This window comes from Phoca vitulina, unplaced genomic scaffold (genome assembly GCF_004348235.1).
Source record: "Phoca vitulina isolate PV1807 unplaced genomic scaffold, GSC_HSeal_1.0 scaffold7, whole genome shotgun sequence".
In the NCBI taxonomy this organism is placed as follows: Eukaryota; Metazoa; Chordata; class Mammalia; order Carnivora; family Phocidae; genus Phoca; species Phoca vitulina.
The window spans coordinates 44,805,288-44,824,227 of NW_022589710.1; the positions used below are offsets into that span (position 1 = coordinate 44,805,288).

General features: G+C 51.9%; 1 protein-coding gene across 7 annotated transcripts; it reads right to left on the bottom strand.

Annotated features, from left to right (window-relative positions):
• Positions 1-886: 886 nt before the first annotated feature.
• Positions 887-17,272, bottom strand: ABCD4 (ATP binding cassette subfamily D member 4). Of its 7 annotated transcripts, none has more exons than XM_032405567.1 (19): positions 17,128-17,272; positions 12,718-12,836; positions 12,441-12,568; positions 11,164-11,303; positions 9,847-9,963; positions 9,359-9,484; positions 8,704-8,754; positions 7,179-7,273; positions 6,795-6,916; positions 6,604-6,695; positions 6,342-6,431; positions 4,428-4,636; positions 4,141-4,232; positions 3,590-3,626; positions 3,140-3,189; positions 2,694-2,746; positions 2,319-2,395; positions 1,545-1,660; positions 887-1,368 (listed from the first exon to the last, which is right to left on the bottom strand). In XM_032405567.1, the coding sequence occupies exons 1-19, from the start codon at positions 17,163-17,165 to the stop codon at positions 1,300-1,302; spliced, it is 1,821 nt and encodes a 606-aa protein (XP_032261458.1). In that variant the 5' UTR covers positions 17,166-17,272; the 3' UTR covers positions 887-1,299. The 7 variants fall into 7 exon arrangements, with proteins under 7 accessions (XP_032261458.1, XP_032261464.1, XP_032261462.1 ...); XM_032405568.1 differs by lacking the exon at positions 887-1,368 and adding an exon at positions 1,738-1,797 and having other exon boundaries at positions 1,571-1,660; XM_032405573.1 differs by lacking the exon at positions 7,179-7,273 and having other exon boundaries at positions 17,128-17,142.
• Between the last annotated feature and the right edge of the window lie 1,668 nt (positions 17,273-18,940).

The window sequence follows — 18,940 nt, forward strand, 5'->3', positions numbered from 1 at the left end:
TACAGAGAGCGCAAGCCTCAGGCTGACTCTCTGCAGGCACGGTATCAAACTGCCATTTTGTAACCTGGGTTACGGTCACTTTTACAGTTACATTCTAGTTATAGCAAGCGTAAATAAAAAAAAAAACAACAGTTAGGTTTAAGGAGTTAATTGGGACGCCTGGGTGGCTCAGTTGGGTGGGCGTCTGCCTTCGGGGCAGGTCATGATCTCTGGGTTCTGGGATTGAGCCCCGTGTTGGGCTCCCTGCTCAACAGGAGCCTGCTTCTCCCTCTGCCTGCCGCTCCCCCTGCTTGTGCTTTCTCTGTCAAATAAATAAATAAAATCTTAAAAAAAAAGGGGGGAGTTAATTTTAAAAATATTAAGTAATTCACAGTACAAGAAGTACAGAGATCTGGCAAAAATCATGAACGTGCTGCACTGACAACTCAACTTTGGGTAACACTGTTCTAGAATAAGGGCTTTGGGCTCAAATCGTTTTCCATCTCAAGTTTCCCGTGCTTTCTGGGTTTTGTCTGTTCCTCTTGTTGTTGCTGTTTCCTCACAAAGATTATTTTTGAAAAATCTCTGACCTTATTTTAGTTGACTAAAGGGAAAGAGATTTATTTTTACCTGGGTTAGGACAAGAAAAACAGAAGGGCCCTAGAGGTTAGTGACTCAGGTACAACCGGCAAAGGGAAAGCGCAGGTGTGGAGTGAAGTGAAAAACCAGGCGCAGAAGTTTCCAGTACAATGGAGAGTGCATCTCCCTTCCCCCCAGGCTCCCAAATACAAGTCTGTGGATTCAATTTAAAAGGTCGCCTTACAGTGGAAAAGAAAGAGAAAGAAGGCTGCAATTTGTAAGAAATGTTTATCTTTTTAAAAAAGTTATAAAAATTAAATATTTGTCGATTAAAGTTAAAAAATCTATTGCTATAAAATCTAATGGATTTAAAAGATTTCTGGATTGTGTGACTTTAAGCCCAATATTCTCTCCACAATGACCCTACATTTCTCACAGATCCCACACTTTCAGGTTTTTCTTTAGAAAACACGATCTGAGGCTGTTCGTAAGCAATCGGCATCCCGAGTGCAGGGAGCTCTGGCTGAGGCGGCAGGAGGCGCCCTGGCAGGACTGGGTGCCCCGCAGCGAGCCGCACCCCAGCCGGGCCCCCCCTGCTGCCAGTGCCCCCTGCACAGGGCCTGGGAGGCGAGCCAGGGGTCTCCCGTGCCCCACAGGCCCCCCCCCCCCCGGTCTCTCCGGGAGAATGCCGATCTGCCCCGAGCTGGGCACTTCTTCCAGGGGCCAGCCACACCCTTGGCTTCACTCCACTTTGATTCTGGTCAGTTCCCATCTTCCTTCTCCACAGAGTTTCAGAACCAAGGAGTGAAACTGCAAGAGACCAGCACGACGCAGATCAGGCCACGCTGGCCACAGCCAACGGGAGGCCATCCCTCCCCTGCCCTCTCCGCCACCCCCACTCCCCATTTTGAAGGGCCCCTGGCCCTCGTCAGGCCCAGCCTCTGGGCTCTTCCTCCTCCTCAGGCCATCTCTACGAGCTTGGGTACCCTCTCGAGGCTACGTCGGTGTCCCACGCTGATGAACGTCATGCCCAGCTGCTGGCCAATGCGGTAGAGCTCGCTCTCCACCTCCTCGGTCAGGGCACTGGTGGCTTCATCAAGCACTGAGGGCAGAATCCGGCGGGGAGAGATCGGCTCCTGCCCCTGGCCCACCTCTGCCTCTCCTCCAAACCACGCTCACCTCTGTCTGCCTGGGACCCAGGGCGAGGCTGGCTGGAAGCGGCTCTGGCTTACAGGAGCCCTGCCACAGGAAGAGCAGGCCAAAAGAGCAGAGGGCGAGGCTTCACCTGGGAAGCCTTCTACCAGCGGCAGGATGAAATCCCCCGGCTTCCTAGAGTAAGCACCAGCACTTCCTAGAACCGCTCAAACCAGCGCTTCTTAGTTCCCCCAAGGACGCGAGTCCCTGAAGTTCACACCTGCCATCCCTCCGCCAGGCACAGGTGGGGGTGTTGCCCGCTTATTGACGGCAGAGGCTCAGGAGCATAAAATCGCAAGCTTTTTAGGCTGGCTCCAGCTGCTGCCATGGCAGAATGCTCCAGAACGCGTGGTGTAACACATCCCGAGCTGATCTGGGGATGCCAACCTTGCTGCCGCAAGGGTAGAGCCCTGGCATCCTCCCCTGCAGGGACAGAGATGCCCGGCCACGCACAGGGGTGCTCTCCTCTGTGTCTGAACGCCTCCGCGGTTACACGTGAAACACACACACACACACCCCCGTGAGCACACAGTACCGGGCATGCGCACTGCCGGGGCAGACCTCACCTGCATACTTTGGCTGCAGGTAGAAGAGCCGGGCAAAGGAGAGCCTCTGCATCTCTCCTGGGGACAGAACATCATACCTGAGGAATGGGAGTGAAAGGACCGCTAGAGGAAGGAGGATATGGCTTGGCTTTTGCATAGAATGGGGTCTAAGCAAGAAGAGGTTCTTGGGGCAGAGAGGCTGGCCCCGGGGACAGACTGACATCACCCTCCCCTTTCAACCACAGTCCAGCCCATCATGAGATGGGCTGCCCACATGAGGTGAGGCCAAAACGCTGCTCCCGAGGGCATGAACATGCCCCTGATGGGCCAGCAAAAACACCTGGAACCCACCGTGTGGGGGGGAGCTGGCTCTGGAGCACCCGACTCCCTTCTTACCAGTTCCAATCCACCTGCTGGTCCAGACCCTCTGTCCTGGTCACCAAACTGGACTGTAACACACCCAGAGGGAATGCTGTCTGTGAGAGGGCCCATCCCTGCTTCCTGTCACCCCTCCACACACACCTCTGAGGCAGCTACAGCCCTGGCAGGGGCTGTGGGAGCGATCCGCGCCCCGCAGGGAGGACTATCCTATCAACTACACTATTTACATATGCTAAGCAGACTTAGTTTTATTATCATTTTAAAAGTCGATGCAGAGAATGCACCCCCTGGTTGCTGTACCTGGCCAACCGCTCCCCTCACCACTTTCTACTCCCACTCCCGCGGTCCAGGCTCACACTTCCGGTCCTGGGCCCCAGGCACTACGCCGGCTCTGCTGGACCAGCCCTTGTGGTCAGTGCTACCAGGTGGGCCTGGGCCTCAGCGTCCCTGCCCACACTCACCAGGCCTGCCAGCTCCAAGAACCTCATGATCCTCTCATCATCAGTAGAACCTGCAAAACAGACAAGCCTTCTTCAAGAAGTCAGCTCCTTCTGGGCAGCCAGAAGAGAGGGGGTACATCGTGGAAGGGGGTAGGGCTGGGGGGGGCGCCAGAATCTGGGCTAAGGCTCTGCAGTGACAGGGTTATAGCACTTAATACACAAAGGAAGGGCCAGGCGAAGGAAGTAGTCCCTTCCCTTCCTCCAATGGGGGTCTCTCCTCAAGGAGGGGAAGACAGAACAAGATGAGGTCAGGGTACAGACCCCAAAATAGTAAACACTGGAAGGAGAAGAAAACTACCTCAAACCAGCAGCCTCGCTGGAGCCTCTGCCAAAGGGCACTGGCGAGGCCCCAGTCAGGCAGAGCAGGGACAATTTAGATGGGAGGACATGCCCCAGGGAGGCCCAGCTCACCTGAGTCCGGGTAGATTTCCTTCAGGGGATATATCACCTGATAAAACAAAACCACACAGGCCTAAGATGAGGGCCAATGAGAGGCAGTGCGGCACAGAGCCTATCCTCCCCAGGAGGATACAGCCCCAGGAACTGCCACAGGCCAGGCTCCTCTCCACCTGAGGATGGTAAAGACCACCCCAGCCAAGGGTCCAGTGGGAGAGCCGGGGCCAGCAGACAGTGGGACAGGGTCACTGCAAACGTCAGATGTGTGTCTGAGGGGAAAGAGTCTGTGAGCCTCCTAAGGACACAGCGTCCAGAATCCAACCTTGGTGGCCAACAAATGTATGTGGTATTTGGTTTTGGCCCCCACAGGTTAACCTGCCCCCAGGAGCTGCTCTAACTACATGGCCCAATCCATGGAAGTGAGTAAAATGTTCGTAGAACCAGGGAGTTCCTGGGCAGGAGCCATTTACTACCCCACCTTCTGCCCCATAACTTTCTAGAGCTGAAACCTGTCAGACTGCCAGAGGTCTCCGTTAGCCAGAGGTAGGTGCGGGCCCCAGGCTGACCTGCTCCCGAAGGGTCCCATCCGTGAAGAATGGCCTTTGTGGCAGGAACAGCACCCCATGGGGTCCAAAGTCCGTCAGCATCTGCACTGAGCCTGCAGGGCCCACAGAAACCTCCATTTTGACATCTCCCAGACAAAGTAAGTGCCTCTCATTCCCTCTCCCCAACAAAAAGGCCTGGATTTTTACACACACGCACGCACATGTGCGCACATGCACACGCCTGCACGCACGTACACGCATCCCACCGGGCCAAGGCTGGCTCAGAGGCAGGGAGGGCTGGCTCTCACCCCGTGTGCTTGCCCAGAGGCCGCCGAGAACCCGGAGCAATGACGTCTTGCCCGTGCCCGTGTTGCCTGTGATGAGCAGGCTCTGCCCCTCAGAGATCTTCAGGCTCAGATCCCTGATTAAGGGTTTATTAGAGGAGGGGGCACAGATGGAGACCCGCTCGAGGAGAAAAGCTGTGTCTGTTGGCTCTGTGACCGGCCACTCTGGGGCCCTGCGGTCAGAAGACGAGGGGAGAGAAGTAGTGTCAGTACCACTGGGGGGCAGGGTCTTCTCCTCGGGGGCCTCACCTCTGGACAGGGGGGTTATGGGCTAAACTGTGTTCTCAAAATAACAGGCTGAAGTCTCAACCCCTAGTACCTCAGAATGTAACTGCATTTGAAGGGAAAGTATTTAAAGAAATGATGGCGTTAAAATGAGGCCATCAGGGGAGAGCTCTAATCCAATATGGCTGACGGCCTTCTAAGAAGAGGGAGAGACACCAGGGATGCTCCTCCACAGAGAAGAGGCTAGAAAAGGACACGGCGAGAAGACGGCCACCTGCAAGCCAAGGAGAGAGTCCTCAGGAGAAACCAACCCTTGATCTTGGACTTCCAGCCTCCAGAACTGTGCGAAAATAAATGTCTTGGATAAGCAACCCAGTCTGTGGAATTTTGTTACGGCAGCTCGGGCACACGAACACAGAGGTAGGGCCGAGGGCACCTACTTTGTGCCAGGCTGTGCAAAGCCCCGCCGTGACTGATCTTAATCAGCTTTAACACCAACGGATCACAAACATCATCCCCACCTGGCAGAGGGAGAAACCAAGTCAGGCGGCTCAGTAACTCCCTCAGGGTCACGGAGCTGAAGCTGTCTAACCTTAACCCTGGTGGGTGTGCACAGCGCGTGTGACCAGGGCCTGGACAGGATGGGCGTGGTGGTCGGAAAGGGACCTGGAGTTTCTGGCTCTGGCACGGACGCCCCTTTCCCCCGGAGAACAGCACCTCCGGTCTCCTACGGTCGCCGCACCATCTCCCCAGCCCCAGGCCCACAGCTGCACGAAGCCTGAATTCTGAACGGGGGCAACAGTTAAGGCTTTAGTCCCTCGGAAGGGAGTTGCGTGTAGGCCCTGGAATGCAGGCTGTTTCCATTTTGGAAAGCTTACTCTGTGGCCCCTGTCCAAGCACTTTCCACAGACCGTGACAGCTAATCCTCACAACATCCTAAGAGGAAGGTTCCATTACTCTTCCCCTCACAGCGATGAAGAAACAGAGACACAGAACAGTTGAGTAATTAGCCCAAGAAAGTGAGGACATGAAACAAATCCTCAGCGCACAGAAAGGCCAGAAACATCACAACGCATGCAAGGAGACATGAGTAAAGGGACACCTGGGTGGCTCAGTCCGTTGAGTGTCTGCCTTCAGCTCAGGTCACGGTCCCAGGGTCCTGGGATCGAGCCCCGCATCGGGCTCCCTGCTCAGCGGGGAGCCTGCTTCTCCCTCTGCGTCTGCCATGCCCCTCCACTCGTGTTCTCTCTCTCAAATAAATAAATTAAACAAACAAACAAACACAGGAGACACGAGTAAAGCCACGTGTGAGGGTGAGCGAGGCCTGGGGAACAGAGAACAGGCAGGCCCCGAGGAAAGGGGCAGGCGGCAGGGCTCAGTGGGAGGCAGACCGCTCAGATTTCTGATTTGTCATCTCGGGCCCAGGCAGGAGTGGGCACCGTGCTTCCCGCAGCTGGGGGAAGGTGTAGGTGACAACAGATGCCAGAACAGCACCCCTGCCTGGGAACACCTGTGATGTGCCCGGCACCAAGCAGAGAGGCCTGGCATCTGCTCTGCAAAACTCTGCCGCCCGGCTGGGAGAGGGCAGGGCTCCGGGGTGAACCCCAGCTGGGCGCGCCCACCACGGCACTGCCCTGCCAGCCCGGCACCCACCTGTCCATGTCCCACTCGCTCTCGTCCGGGACCTCGCCACCCCGCGACTTCAGGGACATGTCCAGCAGGGTCTCCTGAAGTTCCCCGATTCTGGGCAAGAAGTGAAAACCTGAGGTGGGCCTGGGGGCCCAGGTGAACGCACTCCGCCTTCTCTCTCACACCCACTGCCATATGGCTTTTCTGTTCCTTTTTTCATTCGGCTACTTCTCCCAGCGGCACCTGCTTTGCTCAGGACCTGGAGAGGGGCAGGACGCAGCCTCACCTGTGTGTGTAACCAGCCACATCTGAGAACGTGCTGGAGAGGTCGATGAGGCCGGTGAAGCAGCTGATGAGGTAAATGCACACAAAGGCGTTCTGCACGGGACAGCGAGCAGTGAGCCCCGGCCTGGACTCCGAGGCGCCGGGCCGAGGGCAGAGGGGACGGCATGAAGGGTCACCAGGAGGGAGCCTCACCTTGCTGACCAGAGTGCTGAGCTCTGTGGGGCTCAGGTCTCCATAGACACCACTGAAAATAGGGATGGCGATCACCACGTAACTCAGGATGCTGCCCAGATAGTCGAATGTGTTGACACCAACTGCAGAAGGCAGAAACACCGAGGGTAAGAGACCCAGGAAGCACCGATGTGCTCTGAGGGAAGAGGAAGCCAAGTAGGACCAAGCTATTCCCCGGAGCCTCGTTCTCCCGAGGACACTCGTGGCAAAGACAGTGGCTCCCCGTGGTGAATTCCTTCATCACGGCAAACTGACTAGTGCAGAGAGAAAGCGAGGAGGTTCGGGGAGGGAAGGAGACGATCCCGCTCCCGGGGTTCTCGCCTCCCCGGGGCTCCCTCCACCTACGGTAAAGCCACAGCTCCTTGGACATCAGCTCCCTCTGGGTCTGAAGGAGTCTCTGCAGCCTGCGGTCTGTCCTCACATGCTCCACGTGCCCAGCTCTGACGAGAAAGGCTGGGATGTTGATGGCGCCTGGAAAGCCTCAGCCGGGCCGGGGGACCCTCTAGCCCTCATCACACTCTCCTTTGGGGACCAAGCCTATATCCAAATGGTCTTCATCTCAGACCCTTTCTGCCACTAGCATCCATTCACTGCTTCATGTACTCAGCACAGTATCGTCTGGGGAAAGAACATGAACTCTAGATTGGGCAGATCTGGCTCAAATCCTGGCTCTGGCCAATTCCTAGCTGGGTGACTAATGTTACTTAAGCCTCGGAGTCTCGGTGTCTTCTTCGGTAAAATGGGGCTAATCATACCTACAAAATAAGTTAGAGAATTTCTAAATAGAAAGTGCCAGGCAGAAGAGGGACCCTTAAAAAGTAACAGCTGTTATTATTAAGCGACTATACACAGAGCAGTTGCTGGGTGGCAGGCTCTGTGCTAGTTAGCCAGTGAGATAAACAAGGGGATAAAATAGTCCCTGTCCTCGAGCTCCCAGTTTAGGGGGGCAGGCAGACGCACTGCATTCTTCCCCTGGCACATGGAAAGTGTTAGAGGGACAGAGAAGCCAGGAAAGAACCCATCTAGAGCTCCAAGAACAAACCTGCTTTCCCCAGAGCCCAGAACTTCACGAGAGGCTGCAGAATCCAAAAGCACTTAGCACAGGCCCAGCCCTACGGCCACACAACCAAACCCCACCTCATAGATTCCTAGTATTCTTGGCGCCCTCAAGTGGTGGCAGCTGCAAAATGCAGCAAAGACAGACAAGTGCAAAGGTCCCAGGGTTATTAGATCCAGGTGATCCAAGAGCAGCTTCCACTCCTTAAACACACACCTCTGGGGCCTGAGTTATCTCTCTGGGGCCAAACAATGACTCCAGAGGTCCCACAGAAGGCAGGGCCCAGGGACCTATCCTGACCCTGAGGGAAGGCAGGAGATTTCACAATGCTGCTATCAGGAGATCAGACACTTTGTTCCACTTGGACAGTGTTTGTGGGGAGCAGGTCTCCTGATCTCCTGAGGCCTCCTTTCCCTCCCATCCTACAGAGACAAAGGATCAGTCTTGGAGACTTTGACCGGCCATCAGCACTGGCAGAAAGCCATCTCGTAGATGGAAAAACAGAGGCAGAGGTAATGGCTTATAATCATCACCAAGACGAGAATCATTCACTCGTTTCATTCTTGGAACAAATTTAGGCCCCCTGCTGGGTCACTAGAAGGAACAACCAGCTTCAGAAGCAAATCCCTGGACCTAAGGATGAGGCAGACTAGGACAGTGAGAGACATGGGGTGAGGGTCATAGCCAAGTGTAAGGATGCTCAGCCCCAGGGTTCGGTGATGGTGGGCAGGCCGTACAAATCGTCTTTCCTTTTCTGCCATCTCCACTATCAGCTCTGATGAGGCAGAAGGAAACGATGCCCACCTGACTCACCTGAAAAAAGCAGCAGGCTCAGCATTCACCCGGATCTGCATGTGCTTGAACCTGGGCAGACCAAAGGCAAATGTGTGCTGACAACGGGCAGTACTGGCCCTTCTCCTTTCTCTAGCCTGGACCAGGAAGATCTCCAGATGAAGAGGAACCTGGCTCCACCTCAAAAAGGCCCAGCCCTTCCCTGAGCTATCACAGGGCCTGGGTGGGGTGGCAGGAGCCCTGCAGACAGGACGACCCCTCACCTCCCCAGAGGACAGGTGCATTCCTGCCCACGCCACCTCCTCCCAGGGCCCAACCTGAAGTAGGAGGCCAAGAAGCACAGTGCAGGGGCTGGATCTATTGGCTGAGCCAAAACAGGAAGGTTGAAACAGAAGCACATGAGAAGACCAAGGGATGATGATGGCCAACCAGACACCGTTCTCGCTGTTTCTCACCTAGAATCTCAATAATGCTCCTCACAATCCCCTCTGCAGGCAACAGTACCATCCTCATTTTAGAGATGGGAAAACTGAAGTTTAGGGAGGTTCAACACCTCACCCAAGAGCACATGGCTAGTAACTAGCACAGGCTGGGACTCGAATGAGGCTGTCTCACTCGAGATCCCATTCCTTAACCATTATGCTCGGCCCAGAAACCTCAAGCAAGGGAGACATACCTGAAATCCCCCTCCAGCTTCTCCTGCTGCACCAGCTTTGCCACAATGGGCCCCATCAACATTTTGTTCACAAGGGTTCCCAGGATGAAATACCCGAAGATGCTCGCAGGCCCAAGCCAGCCCGTGCTGGAAGGCAGAGAGAGGGAGGGTGGGGGGTGTCACATATCCCCGCAGGCCTCAGCCCTGCTTCTTGCTCTTTCAAGCAGCCCTCGTCCAATCTCAGCCAGCAGTCCTGTGGGACCTCTGCTCCTTTGTGGGGGCAGCAGGCACCTGGTCCAGGTTGTCAGATACCAGGACCCCTGTGACACTGAAACGCCACATGTCCAAAGGGCGGGGGCCCGAGCACAGGACACAGGAAGACTTCCTGGGCTGCAGGCAGGAGGGAAGAAGACCAGCCTCTTCTGGACCCTGACCTGGGGGAGCTCGTGTAAGTGAGGGACCTTGGGGGGAAACACCTGGGGGGTGGGATGGGGGAGGAGAGGCTTCACCTTTGGAAGCACTGGTAGGTGTAGTAGATGAGGGTGAAGGGGGAGATGATCAGCTTGCTGGCCATGCTGCTGAGCTGTCGGCAGAATCGTTCCACATCCTGGCTGATGCGTTGGTCCCTGGAGCCAACAACAGAGCAAGTGGACCAGGGAGCGGGGCGCGAAGGGTGGAGCGAGCTGAGAGGTTACCTCTTACTCTGACCTTGCCTTTCAGCACTGTTAGCCACGATCCAGGGGAAGATGGACCCCGACAAGCGCTGCTTTTCCTAGAGGCACTAAGACCTTTAGGACCTTTAAACAGGGTTCTGAAGAGTTGCTTCTTAGGGTGCCTCAGTTTACCCCTCTGGAAAAGTAGCAAATCAAAGGGCCAGTACCCAGGGGTCCTGAGCCAGTTCTGAGTAGCACCAGAGAATGACCCGAGGGTAGAAGAGCTGAGTTTCTGGATGGGCCAGAAAGCTACGCCCTCTCTCTGGCTCCTCCCAATCTCTTCTGCGAACCTGAGCCTGCCCCCATTTTAGCTATCTGGCTGCAGAAGCTTCATATGGGTTGAGTCATGGAGAAGCCTAGAAGATAAGAGGCAACAGGAATCCCAAGAATCTTTGCCACAAAGCTCAGCTTGAGCTGACAAAAGGTCACCGCAGGCAAAAAAGTGCGTGGGGGTGGTGAGTGGAGAGGGAATGAGTGTGAGGAGAGACTCCGTATGTCCCACTGCACTACTGGGGCCACACTGACTCCCATTTCCAATGAGAGACATGACTTTGGACAAGTCACTTGCATTCTCTGGGCCTCAGTTTCCTCACCTGTAAAATAACCAGCGCTAACTCACACTGGGACATTTGCTGTGTGCCAGGCACCGCACATGTGCATTGCATGAATATCCTTTGAGATACTGAGATAGGAACTATCATCCCCATTTTCCAGAAAGGGAACCTGAGGCTCAGTGAACGAAGGCCTGTCAACTGGGAGGTGACAGAATGAAGATCTGAATCTTACACTGAGTCCTGGGCAGCAATAATTTTTTACTGCTGAAAATCCAAGAGCTGGTTTGCGAGCAAGGACACTTTCTTCAGAGGGTGCCTGGCTGGGAAGCACAGGATATAAAATGGACAAAAGGGAGCCGCTCCTATCTTTTAGTGCCCTATTCTCAGCCCTGCAGCTGCTCGGGGGTTCCTCCACGGAGTCCCCTTCCCCTATGGTGCTTATCAACATTTGCGGAGAACTGTGGATGATCTCAAAGGGCCCACCGCAGGGACTCTCCAGGGCCGAGCCAGACTGACAGAACCCTGCAGAGGGTGGGGAGGACAGAGAGGGGGCGCCTACGGGTTATCGACGTCATCCCGCAACACGTTAAGGGTGTAGTACACGCGGCCTTGGAAGTAGAAGCGATGAAGGTGCTCGGTGAGGTCCTTTCTCCAGCTCACATACAGCAGGTTGCAGGTGAACTGGTCAAAGCTCTTCAGCTGTGCAGTGGGGAAGCGAGAGGAAGTGAGGGAGAGGGAGAGATGGTTTCTGCACATCTCAGCAGGAGCTCGGGGCTGGCAGAGTGCATCTGCTGACTGGTCCCAGCCCACTCCGCTTAAGTCTCTGTCCACTCAGCACTTCTGGGTTAAAGTGTCAAGTCAGGGGATTCTTCCCTCCCTCCCTCCCTCCCCGCCATGCTCATTCCGTCACCAAGCACAGGCCTCTGGCCCCTTTATGTTGTACTGTTTTATCCTGAGAGCAGGTGAGCTTCCGGAGATGGGGATGATATCTTCTATGCCATTTATGTTCTCACTTTTCTGTTCCCCAAAACTTGGAACAAAGTTCTGTATACATAGGTGTTTACCACCAGAAGACCCATCCAAAGTGCCCAAGTGTGATGAGAAGGGGATTCCCCAAGAAAACAGGCCATGCAGGCAGGCAGAGCATTAGGCTTGAGTCCCAGTGGAGGCCTGACTCATTGTTCACCACCGATGGAGCAGCTCCATGCTCAGTCCAAGGTGGTGACAATGAGCTCGGTCTAACAAGGCAACAATTACAAGGGCGTGAGGAATGTCACAGCAGAGGTTAACTCAGAGTATTAGTTAGGCAGAGAGGAGGGCAGAGTTTGGTGGAGGAAACATGAAGAAGGTTAAGGAGGACTTGAAGAAAGTGACAACAGCAGAACTTGAAAAGTGAGCAGGCATTAACCAAGTGAACCAGAGTGGGGAAGGAAGCCATTCTGCAGGAAAGCAGCAGGTGCAAAGGCTGAGAGGTGTGACACGGTGCCAGGCTGAACCGGGGCCTCAGCCCCACAGAGAAGCAATAGCCCCCTGGCTGCTGATCCCAGTTTTCAAATGCTTGGGAGTTCCCTGAAGCAAGAGTAATGGGAATGGAAGGGACAAGATCATTTCTGCTAAACACTGACTTAAACCAGAACCTCATGGCCAAGTCCTGGGAGCCTGAAACATCCCAGGGATTGGGCCCAATAACAAGATCAATGCCCTTCTGACCTCCAGTTCCAAGAAAGGGAGGGAACACACACCCACAGCTCAATTCCTGCTTCCTGGTGGCTAAGTCCCAGTGGGCACTGTGCTTACACTAGGCTGGAGAGGAAGAGAAACACAGGGAGACCTTACCATGGAGTTGAGAACGATGAGCACCACAGCCAGGAATGTCAGGGTCTTAAACCCATCCAAGTCTTTGTTTCCCAGGACCCCATAGTACTGACTGGGGATCAAGCCAACCTGGTAGATCACCAGTTGTTCTGGGGTGGGGAGAGGGGTCCGAAGTCAGTGGTGAAGGGGGAGAAAACAAGGAGTCTTCCCCTTGAGTCCTTGCCTTATCAACTCCCCAGACAGAAGGGACCCCAAACCAAGGCTGCCCTCCCCCTGTAGCCTGGGCTCACTCACTCACTCAGTAGGGCGACACACAACAGGGTCAGGAACATCAAGGCATTCTGTGATGACCAGGAGGGAAACAAAACCTTCTGTATCTGCAGGAACCGCTGAAGAAATTGCAGATCTAACCTGGGCCTGAAGAAGAGACACAGGAGAAGTCGAGAGAACCCTAAGAGGGCAGTTAAGCCTTACAGAGCAGTTACCAAGTTGATCTACACTGTTCTGGGGGGGGGTCCAGGCCATGCAGGAAGAATGGCTTACCGATGCTGAAGGCAGTAGGCTGGGAACAGACGGGGGAGAGAAAGGAATTTCTTTAAGCTGGTAAATGCTATAAAAGGTAATTTACCAAAAATTTACAGCAAAAAAAACCCCAAAAAAACCATAGTTAATCAAGAAACTTTAGCCACATCCTCTTCATGGTCACAAACATGACAAGAAAGCCCATCAAGGATTTTAACGTCCTGGCTAAATCAATAAAGCAAGAAAAATAAATGAGGTAAAAGAATTAAAAGGGAAGAGATTATATTGTCTTTATTTGCAGATAATGTGATCATTTACACAGCAAACAGCAAATCAATAGACAAATGCTGGAAGTAAAAGGAGTTCAGCTAGATATAGGGTTAACATACAAATATCAACAGTGTTCTATACCAACAATAACCAACTGGAAAATATAAAGAAAATAAGAGGTCACTTACAAAAGAAAAGCACTAAAACAACTGTAAAACATGGGCGCCTGGGTGGCTCAGATGACTGAGCATCTGCCTTCAGCTCGGGTTGTGATCCCGGGGTCCTGGGATTGAGTCCCGCATCGGGCTCCCCGCTCGGCGGGAAGCCTGCTTCTCCCTCTGCCTCCCTCTCTCTGTCTCTTATGAATAAATAAATAAAATCTTAAAAAACAAAACTGTAAAACATCCAGGAATTAACTTTAAAAAAAAATGTATAAGACATTTTTTTTTTTTAAGTAGGCCCCCAAGCCCAGCATAGAGCCCAATGTGGGGCTTGAGCTCACAGCCCTGAGATCGAGACCTGAGCTGAGATCAAGAGTCAGAGGCTTAACTGACTGAGCCACCCAGGTGTCCCACATTTTTTTTAAGATTTTATTTTTAGGGGTGCCTAAATATGCGCCCCTAAATTTAATTTAATCTGTGGCACTACGACCCTAGACTGAACCACCGAGGCACCCCAAAAGATTTTATTTTTAAGTAATCTCTCCACCCATCGTGGGGTTCAAACTTACAACCCCAAGATCAAGAGTTGCAAGCTCTACCAACTGAGCGAGCCAGTCGCCCCAGGATGAGACATTTTAAAAGAAAAACGAAAACTCTATTATAGGATGTGAAAGACTTAAATAGAGCTGGCATGACTTAACATTATAAAGACCTCATTTCTAACAAAAGTAGTCTATAAATTCAATATAATACCAATCACAAGCAGAACTTCTCTGAGGAACTTTATATGGAAATACAAAGGCCCATGAACAGCTGAGGGCAACTGTGAAAAATAGGAAAGGAGGAATTGGAGACCCAAACCATCAGTTATTAAGACAGATCAGGGGCGCCTGGGCGGCTCAGTCAGTTGGGCATCCGACTCTTGATTTCGGCTCAGGTTTTTTTTTTTTTTTTAAGATTTTATTTATTTATTTGACAGAGAGAGAGAGACAGCGAGAGAGGGAACACAAGCAGGGGGAGTGGGAGAGGGAGAAGCAGGCTTCCCGCGGAGCAGGGAGCCCGATGCGGGGCTTGATCCCGGGATTCCAGGATGACGACCTGTCGGCTCAGGTTTTGATCTCAGAGTCGTGCGACTGAGTCCTGTGTCAGACTCCATGCTGAGCGTGGAGTCTGCTTAAAATTCTCTCTCTTCCTCTCCCTCTAACCCAACCTCGCGCGTGCTCACACACCCTTCTCTCTCTCAAAGAAAAAGAAAAAAGACAAATCATAATGCAGGGCTGTGGTTTTGTTTTTTTTTTTAAGATTTTATTTATTTATTTGAGAGAGAGACACAGCAAGAGAGGGAACACAAGCAGGGGGAGTGGGAGAGGGAGAAGCAGGCTTCCTGTCGAGCAGGGAGCCCGATGCGGGGCTTGATCCCAGGACCCTGGGATCATGACCTGAGCCGAAGGCAGATGCTTAACGACTGAGCCACCCAGGTGCCCCAAAACTGTGTTTTAATGTAGAAACAAAAAGACCAACGGGACAGAGACCAAAAAGAAAAAATAGACCTATGTTTACATGGGCACATGATAGAGGTTATATCACAAGAAAGGTCATAGTAATACTAACAGTTGTCAACACTTATTAAGCACATACTATGTGCCCAGGACTGTTCTACACGTGTTTTACATGTATTAATTCATTTGGTTGTCACAACCTTAAGAGATGGAGACTATATCCTATTTATGGATGAGGAACTGAAGCAAAAGAGGTTAAGTAACTTGCCCTGTCACCCACCTGGTAAGTGGCAGCCTCAGGGTTCGGACAAGGGCAGCCTAGGTCCAAGAATCTGAGCTCTTAATGATTTTTAATTTTTTTTTGAAAGATTTTATTTATTTATTTGACAGAGAGAGACACAGCGAGAGAGGGAACACAAGCAGGGGGAGTGAGGGAGGGAGAAGCAGGCTCCCCGCTGAGCAGGGAGTCCGATGTGGGGCTTGATCCCAGGACCCTGGGATCATGACCTGAGCTGAAGGCAGGTGGATGCTTAACGACTGAGCCACCCAGGCACCCCTCCAATTTTTAATTATTAATTCATTAGTTATTAATTGAAAATGGTGAAGGAAAATTAAGGTCATTACCTCAAATCACTTAGATAAAATTTTAAAACTCCAAATGGATTAAAAATCTAATGTGAAATTCTATTTAGTTAATAGAAGGAAAGGAAGAAGAATATCTTAATGAAGATATAGTGGGAAGATATTCCTCAAATAAGACCCCAAACCCACAAATTTTGATAAAGGGGAAAACTAATGGACTTAATTTATTTTTGCTCAATACAGTGCCATAGATTAAATTAAAAGAACTGTGGAAGGTATGTGAAGAGTGTAAAACCAACAAGACATTAAAATCTAGAGCATACAAGGAATTCCTGCAAGTCAGGAAGACAGGAAATCCATGGAAAGTGGGAAAAGGATACAACTAGGCTATTCAGAAAAGGGGAAACCCAAATGCTTAATACATGAAAACACAATGGGACGCCACCTTACAACCCATCAGATTGATAAACATCAGAAAACCAAACAATACCAAACATTCCAGGGATGTGGGGAAGCCAGAACCTTTATGCAATGCTGTTGGGAAGTATAAACTCATGTGCCCATTCCAGAAAACAATTCCGCAGAATTAGTTATGATCTAGCATCCTACCCTGGGGTGGGTAATCCAGAAAAATATTACCCATATTCACAAGGAGACAAGCTCCAGTATATTTGAGGTGGTTAAAAACTGGAAGCATTCTAAGTGTCCATCACTTGGGGAATATATAGGTAAAATGCGGTCCGAAGTACGTAGGGTAGTATTATGCAGCCTTCAGAAACTATATTACCGGGCACGTGGGTGGCTCAGTTGGTTAAGCGACTGCCTTCGGCTCAGGTCGTGATCCTGGAGTCCCTGGATCGAGTCCCGTATGGGGCTCCCTGCTCGGCAGGGAGTCTGCTTCTCCCTCTGACCCTCCCCCCTCTCATGTGCTCTCTCTCTCATTCTCTCTCAAATATATAAATAAAATCTTTAAAAAAAAAAAAGAGGGCGCCTAGGTGGCTCAGTTGGTTAAGCAACTGCCTTCGGCTCAGGTCATGATCCTGGAGTCCCGGCATCGAGTCCGGCATCGGGCTCCCTGCTCAGCGGGTAGTCTGCTTCTCCCTCTCCCACTCCCCCCTCTTGTGCTCTCTCTCTCTCTCTCAAATAAATAAATAAAATCTTTAAAAAAAAAAAAAAAGAAAAAAAGAAACTAGATTACTACTGAATGTATGATCTCAAAAACACAACGTTGAGTAAAAAGGTTTTTTTAAAAAAAAATCACAGCATATTATCATTTATAGGAATTCAAAAACCACCATCTTTCAAGGTAAGAGACACGCAAACTTATGTAAACTGGGCTGTACACTCTTTTAATACACCAGAGTGGGGGCCTGAGAAGGGGGTGAAATGGGATTGAGAACAAGGAACATAATAAAGTAAAACACAAGAGGGGCCTTGCACTGGACCACAGCGTGCCAAGACCTGAGGACGATTAACTCAATTCTGTGCACTTGGAAGTTCTTGAGGGGGGGGCGCGGAGGATCCCACAGCCAGAGTGCTGGAGGCTGCCTCGGATCGCGGGAGGGTGGGCGCCCCTTCAGAGCTCCTCTTTCGCTGGGGCCGGGGCTCTTCAAGCCACACAGCCCCGGGGAGGGCACCCAGAGGCCCGGCTCTCTTCCCCACCGCCCTGCTCACCTGGCGCCAGCCCCGGCCGCGGCCACCGGGACCGCCATGTGCCGGCTTCCACCCTCCTCGCCCCGCTGCCCCGGAGTCGGCTGCGGGAAGAGTCCAAGGAGCACTAGGTCAGCCTAAGAGGGCGGGCCCACGGTGACCACAGAGCGGGGCGGATAGAGAGGAAGGCGCCGGGCGACGAGGCCGCTCCCGGAAGCGACCCACCCCTCGAAAAGAACCAAAGAGTGCTGAGTGTTACATTTGTCGACCGGGCGCCTACAGCGCCCCCTGCTGGATCTGGGAGGTTTCCTATTTGATAAGAACAGCCGAAAAATGTGACTATTTTATGACAAATATTTTAGACTCGGAATATAGATGTTTCATACATTCTCCCACAGAAGCCAGAGTGATCTTTTAATAACATAAATCATGCTTCCGGATTGTTTCCATGGCGTAAGTGATGGCGCCCTCCCCTTAAATCTTCGTTGAGTGGCTAGTGTTTCCATCTCAGGGTCTTTGCAAGTGCAGTTGTCCTGGCTGGGAGCTTTCCCATGGATGGCTTGCTCTCAAAATTAGTTCAAATGTCACCTGGTCAGCCTACCTAGAATATGCCATCCTGCCCACATCATTTCCTATTGTATTACCCTTCCTTCCTCCCTCCCTCCCCCCCGCCTCCCCCTTCCCTCCCTTCCTTCCTTCCTCCCTCCCTTCCTTCCTTCCTTCCTCCCTCCCTTCCTTCCTTCTCTCTACACCCAGTGTGGGGCTCGAGCTCAGGACCCCAAGATCAAGAGTTGCATGCTCCAGCACCTGGGTGGCTCAGTGGGTTAAGCGTCTGCCCCTGACCACCCCCCCCCCCCATCCCAGGGGCCTGGGATGGAGTACTGCATTGTGCTCCCTGCTCAGCGGGGAGTCCCCTTCTCCCTCTCCCTCTGCCCCTCCCCGCTGCTCAGGCGACCGCCAGTGTCCCCCCCCCTCAGATAAATAAATAAAATCTTTAAAAAGAAAAAAAAAATAGAGTTGCATGCTCTACTGACTGAGCCAGCCAGGTGCTCCACTTTTATTTTCTCTGTGATAATTATCACTGTCTGAAGCCATCTTGTTTCCTTGCTTATTGTTTGTCTTCCCCTCTGAGATTAAACTTTCTTTGAGCAGGGACTCTGCCTTGCTCATAGCTGTATTCCCAGTACCTAAAACACTGACAGTACTTAGTAAGTGCTTAGTAAACATTGTTAAATGTTGGAGAATGCAATACTTATCATCTGATTACTGTGCCCAAAGGGAGGTGGGAAATAATTCAGAAAACAAGCAGTTTGCGAGAAAGACAAATACCATATGATTTCACTCATATGTGTAACTTAAACAAAACAAAAGAGCAAAGAAAAAAAAAGAGGCAAATCAAGAAACAGGCTCTTAACTATAGAGAACAAACTGATGTTTACAAGAGGGGAGGTGGGTGGGGGTTTGGATTAAATAGGTGATGGGGATTAAGACTGCACTTGTCCTGATGAGCAGTAGGTGATGTATGGAATTGTTGAATCATTATATTGTACACCTGGAAATAGTATAACACTGTAAGTAAATTAATTAATTAAAAAAAATCAAGCAGCATGATCTCACAGGGCCCTAAGTTTGAATCTGGATTGGATGTACCTCCTCATCTTCCTTCAAACCTTTTTTTTTTTTAAGATTTTATTTATTTATTTGAGAGAGAAAGCAAGAGAGAGCACAAGCAGGGGGTGGGGAGAAGGAGAAGCAGACTCCCCACTGAGCAGGGAGCCCAGATGCGGGGCTCAATCCCAGGACCTGGGGATCATGATCTGAGCCAAAGGCAGAGGCT

What these genes read in the sequence shown, in the direction of transcription:
- ABCD4 (XM_032405567.1), bottom strand. Translation starts at nt 17,165, where the DNA reads ATGGCGGTCCCGGTGGCCGCGGCCGGGGCTGGCGCCAG. An exon ending in TCAGCACTCTGGTCAGCAAG is followed by an intron (nt 6,696 to 6,794) that starts GTGAGGCTCCCT and finishes TGTCCCGTGCAG; the next exon opens with AACGCCTTTGTGTGCATTTA. An exon ending in AGCGAGTGGGACATGGACAG is followed by an intron (nt 4,637 to 6,341) that starts GTGGGTGCCGGG and finishes TTCTGACCGCAG; the next exon opens with GGCCCCAGAGTGGCCGGTCA.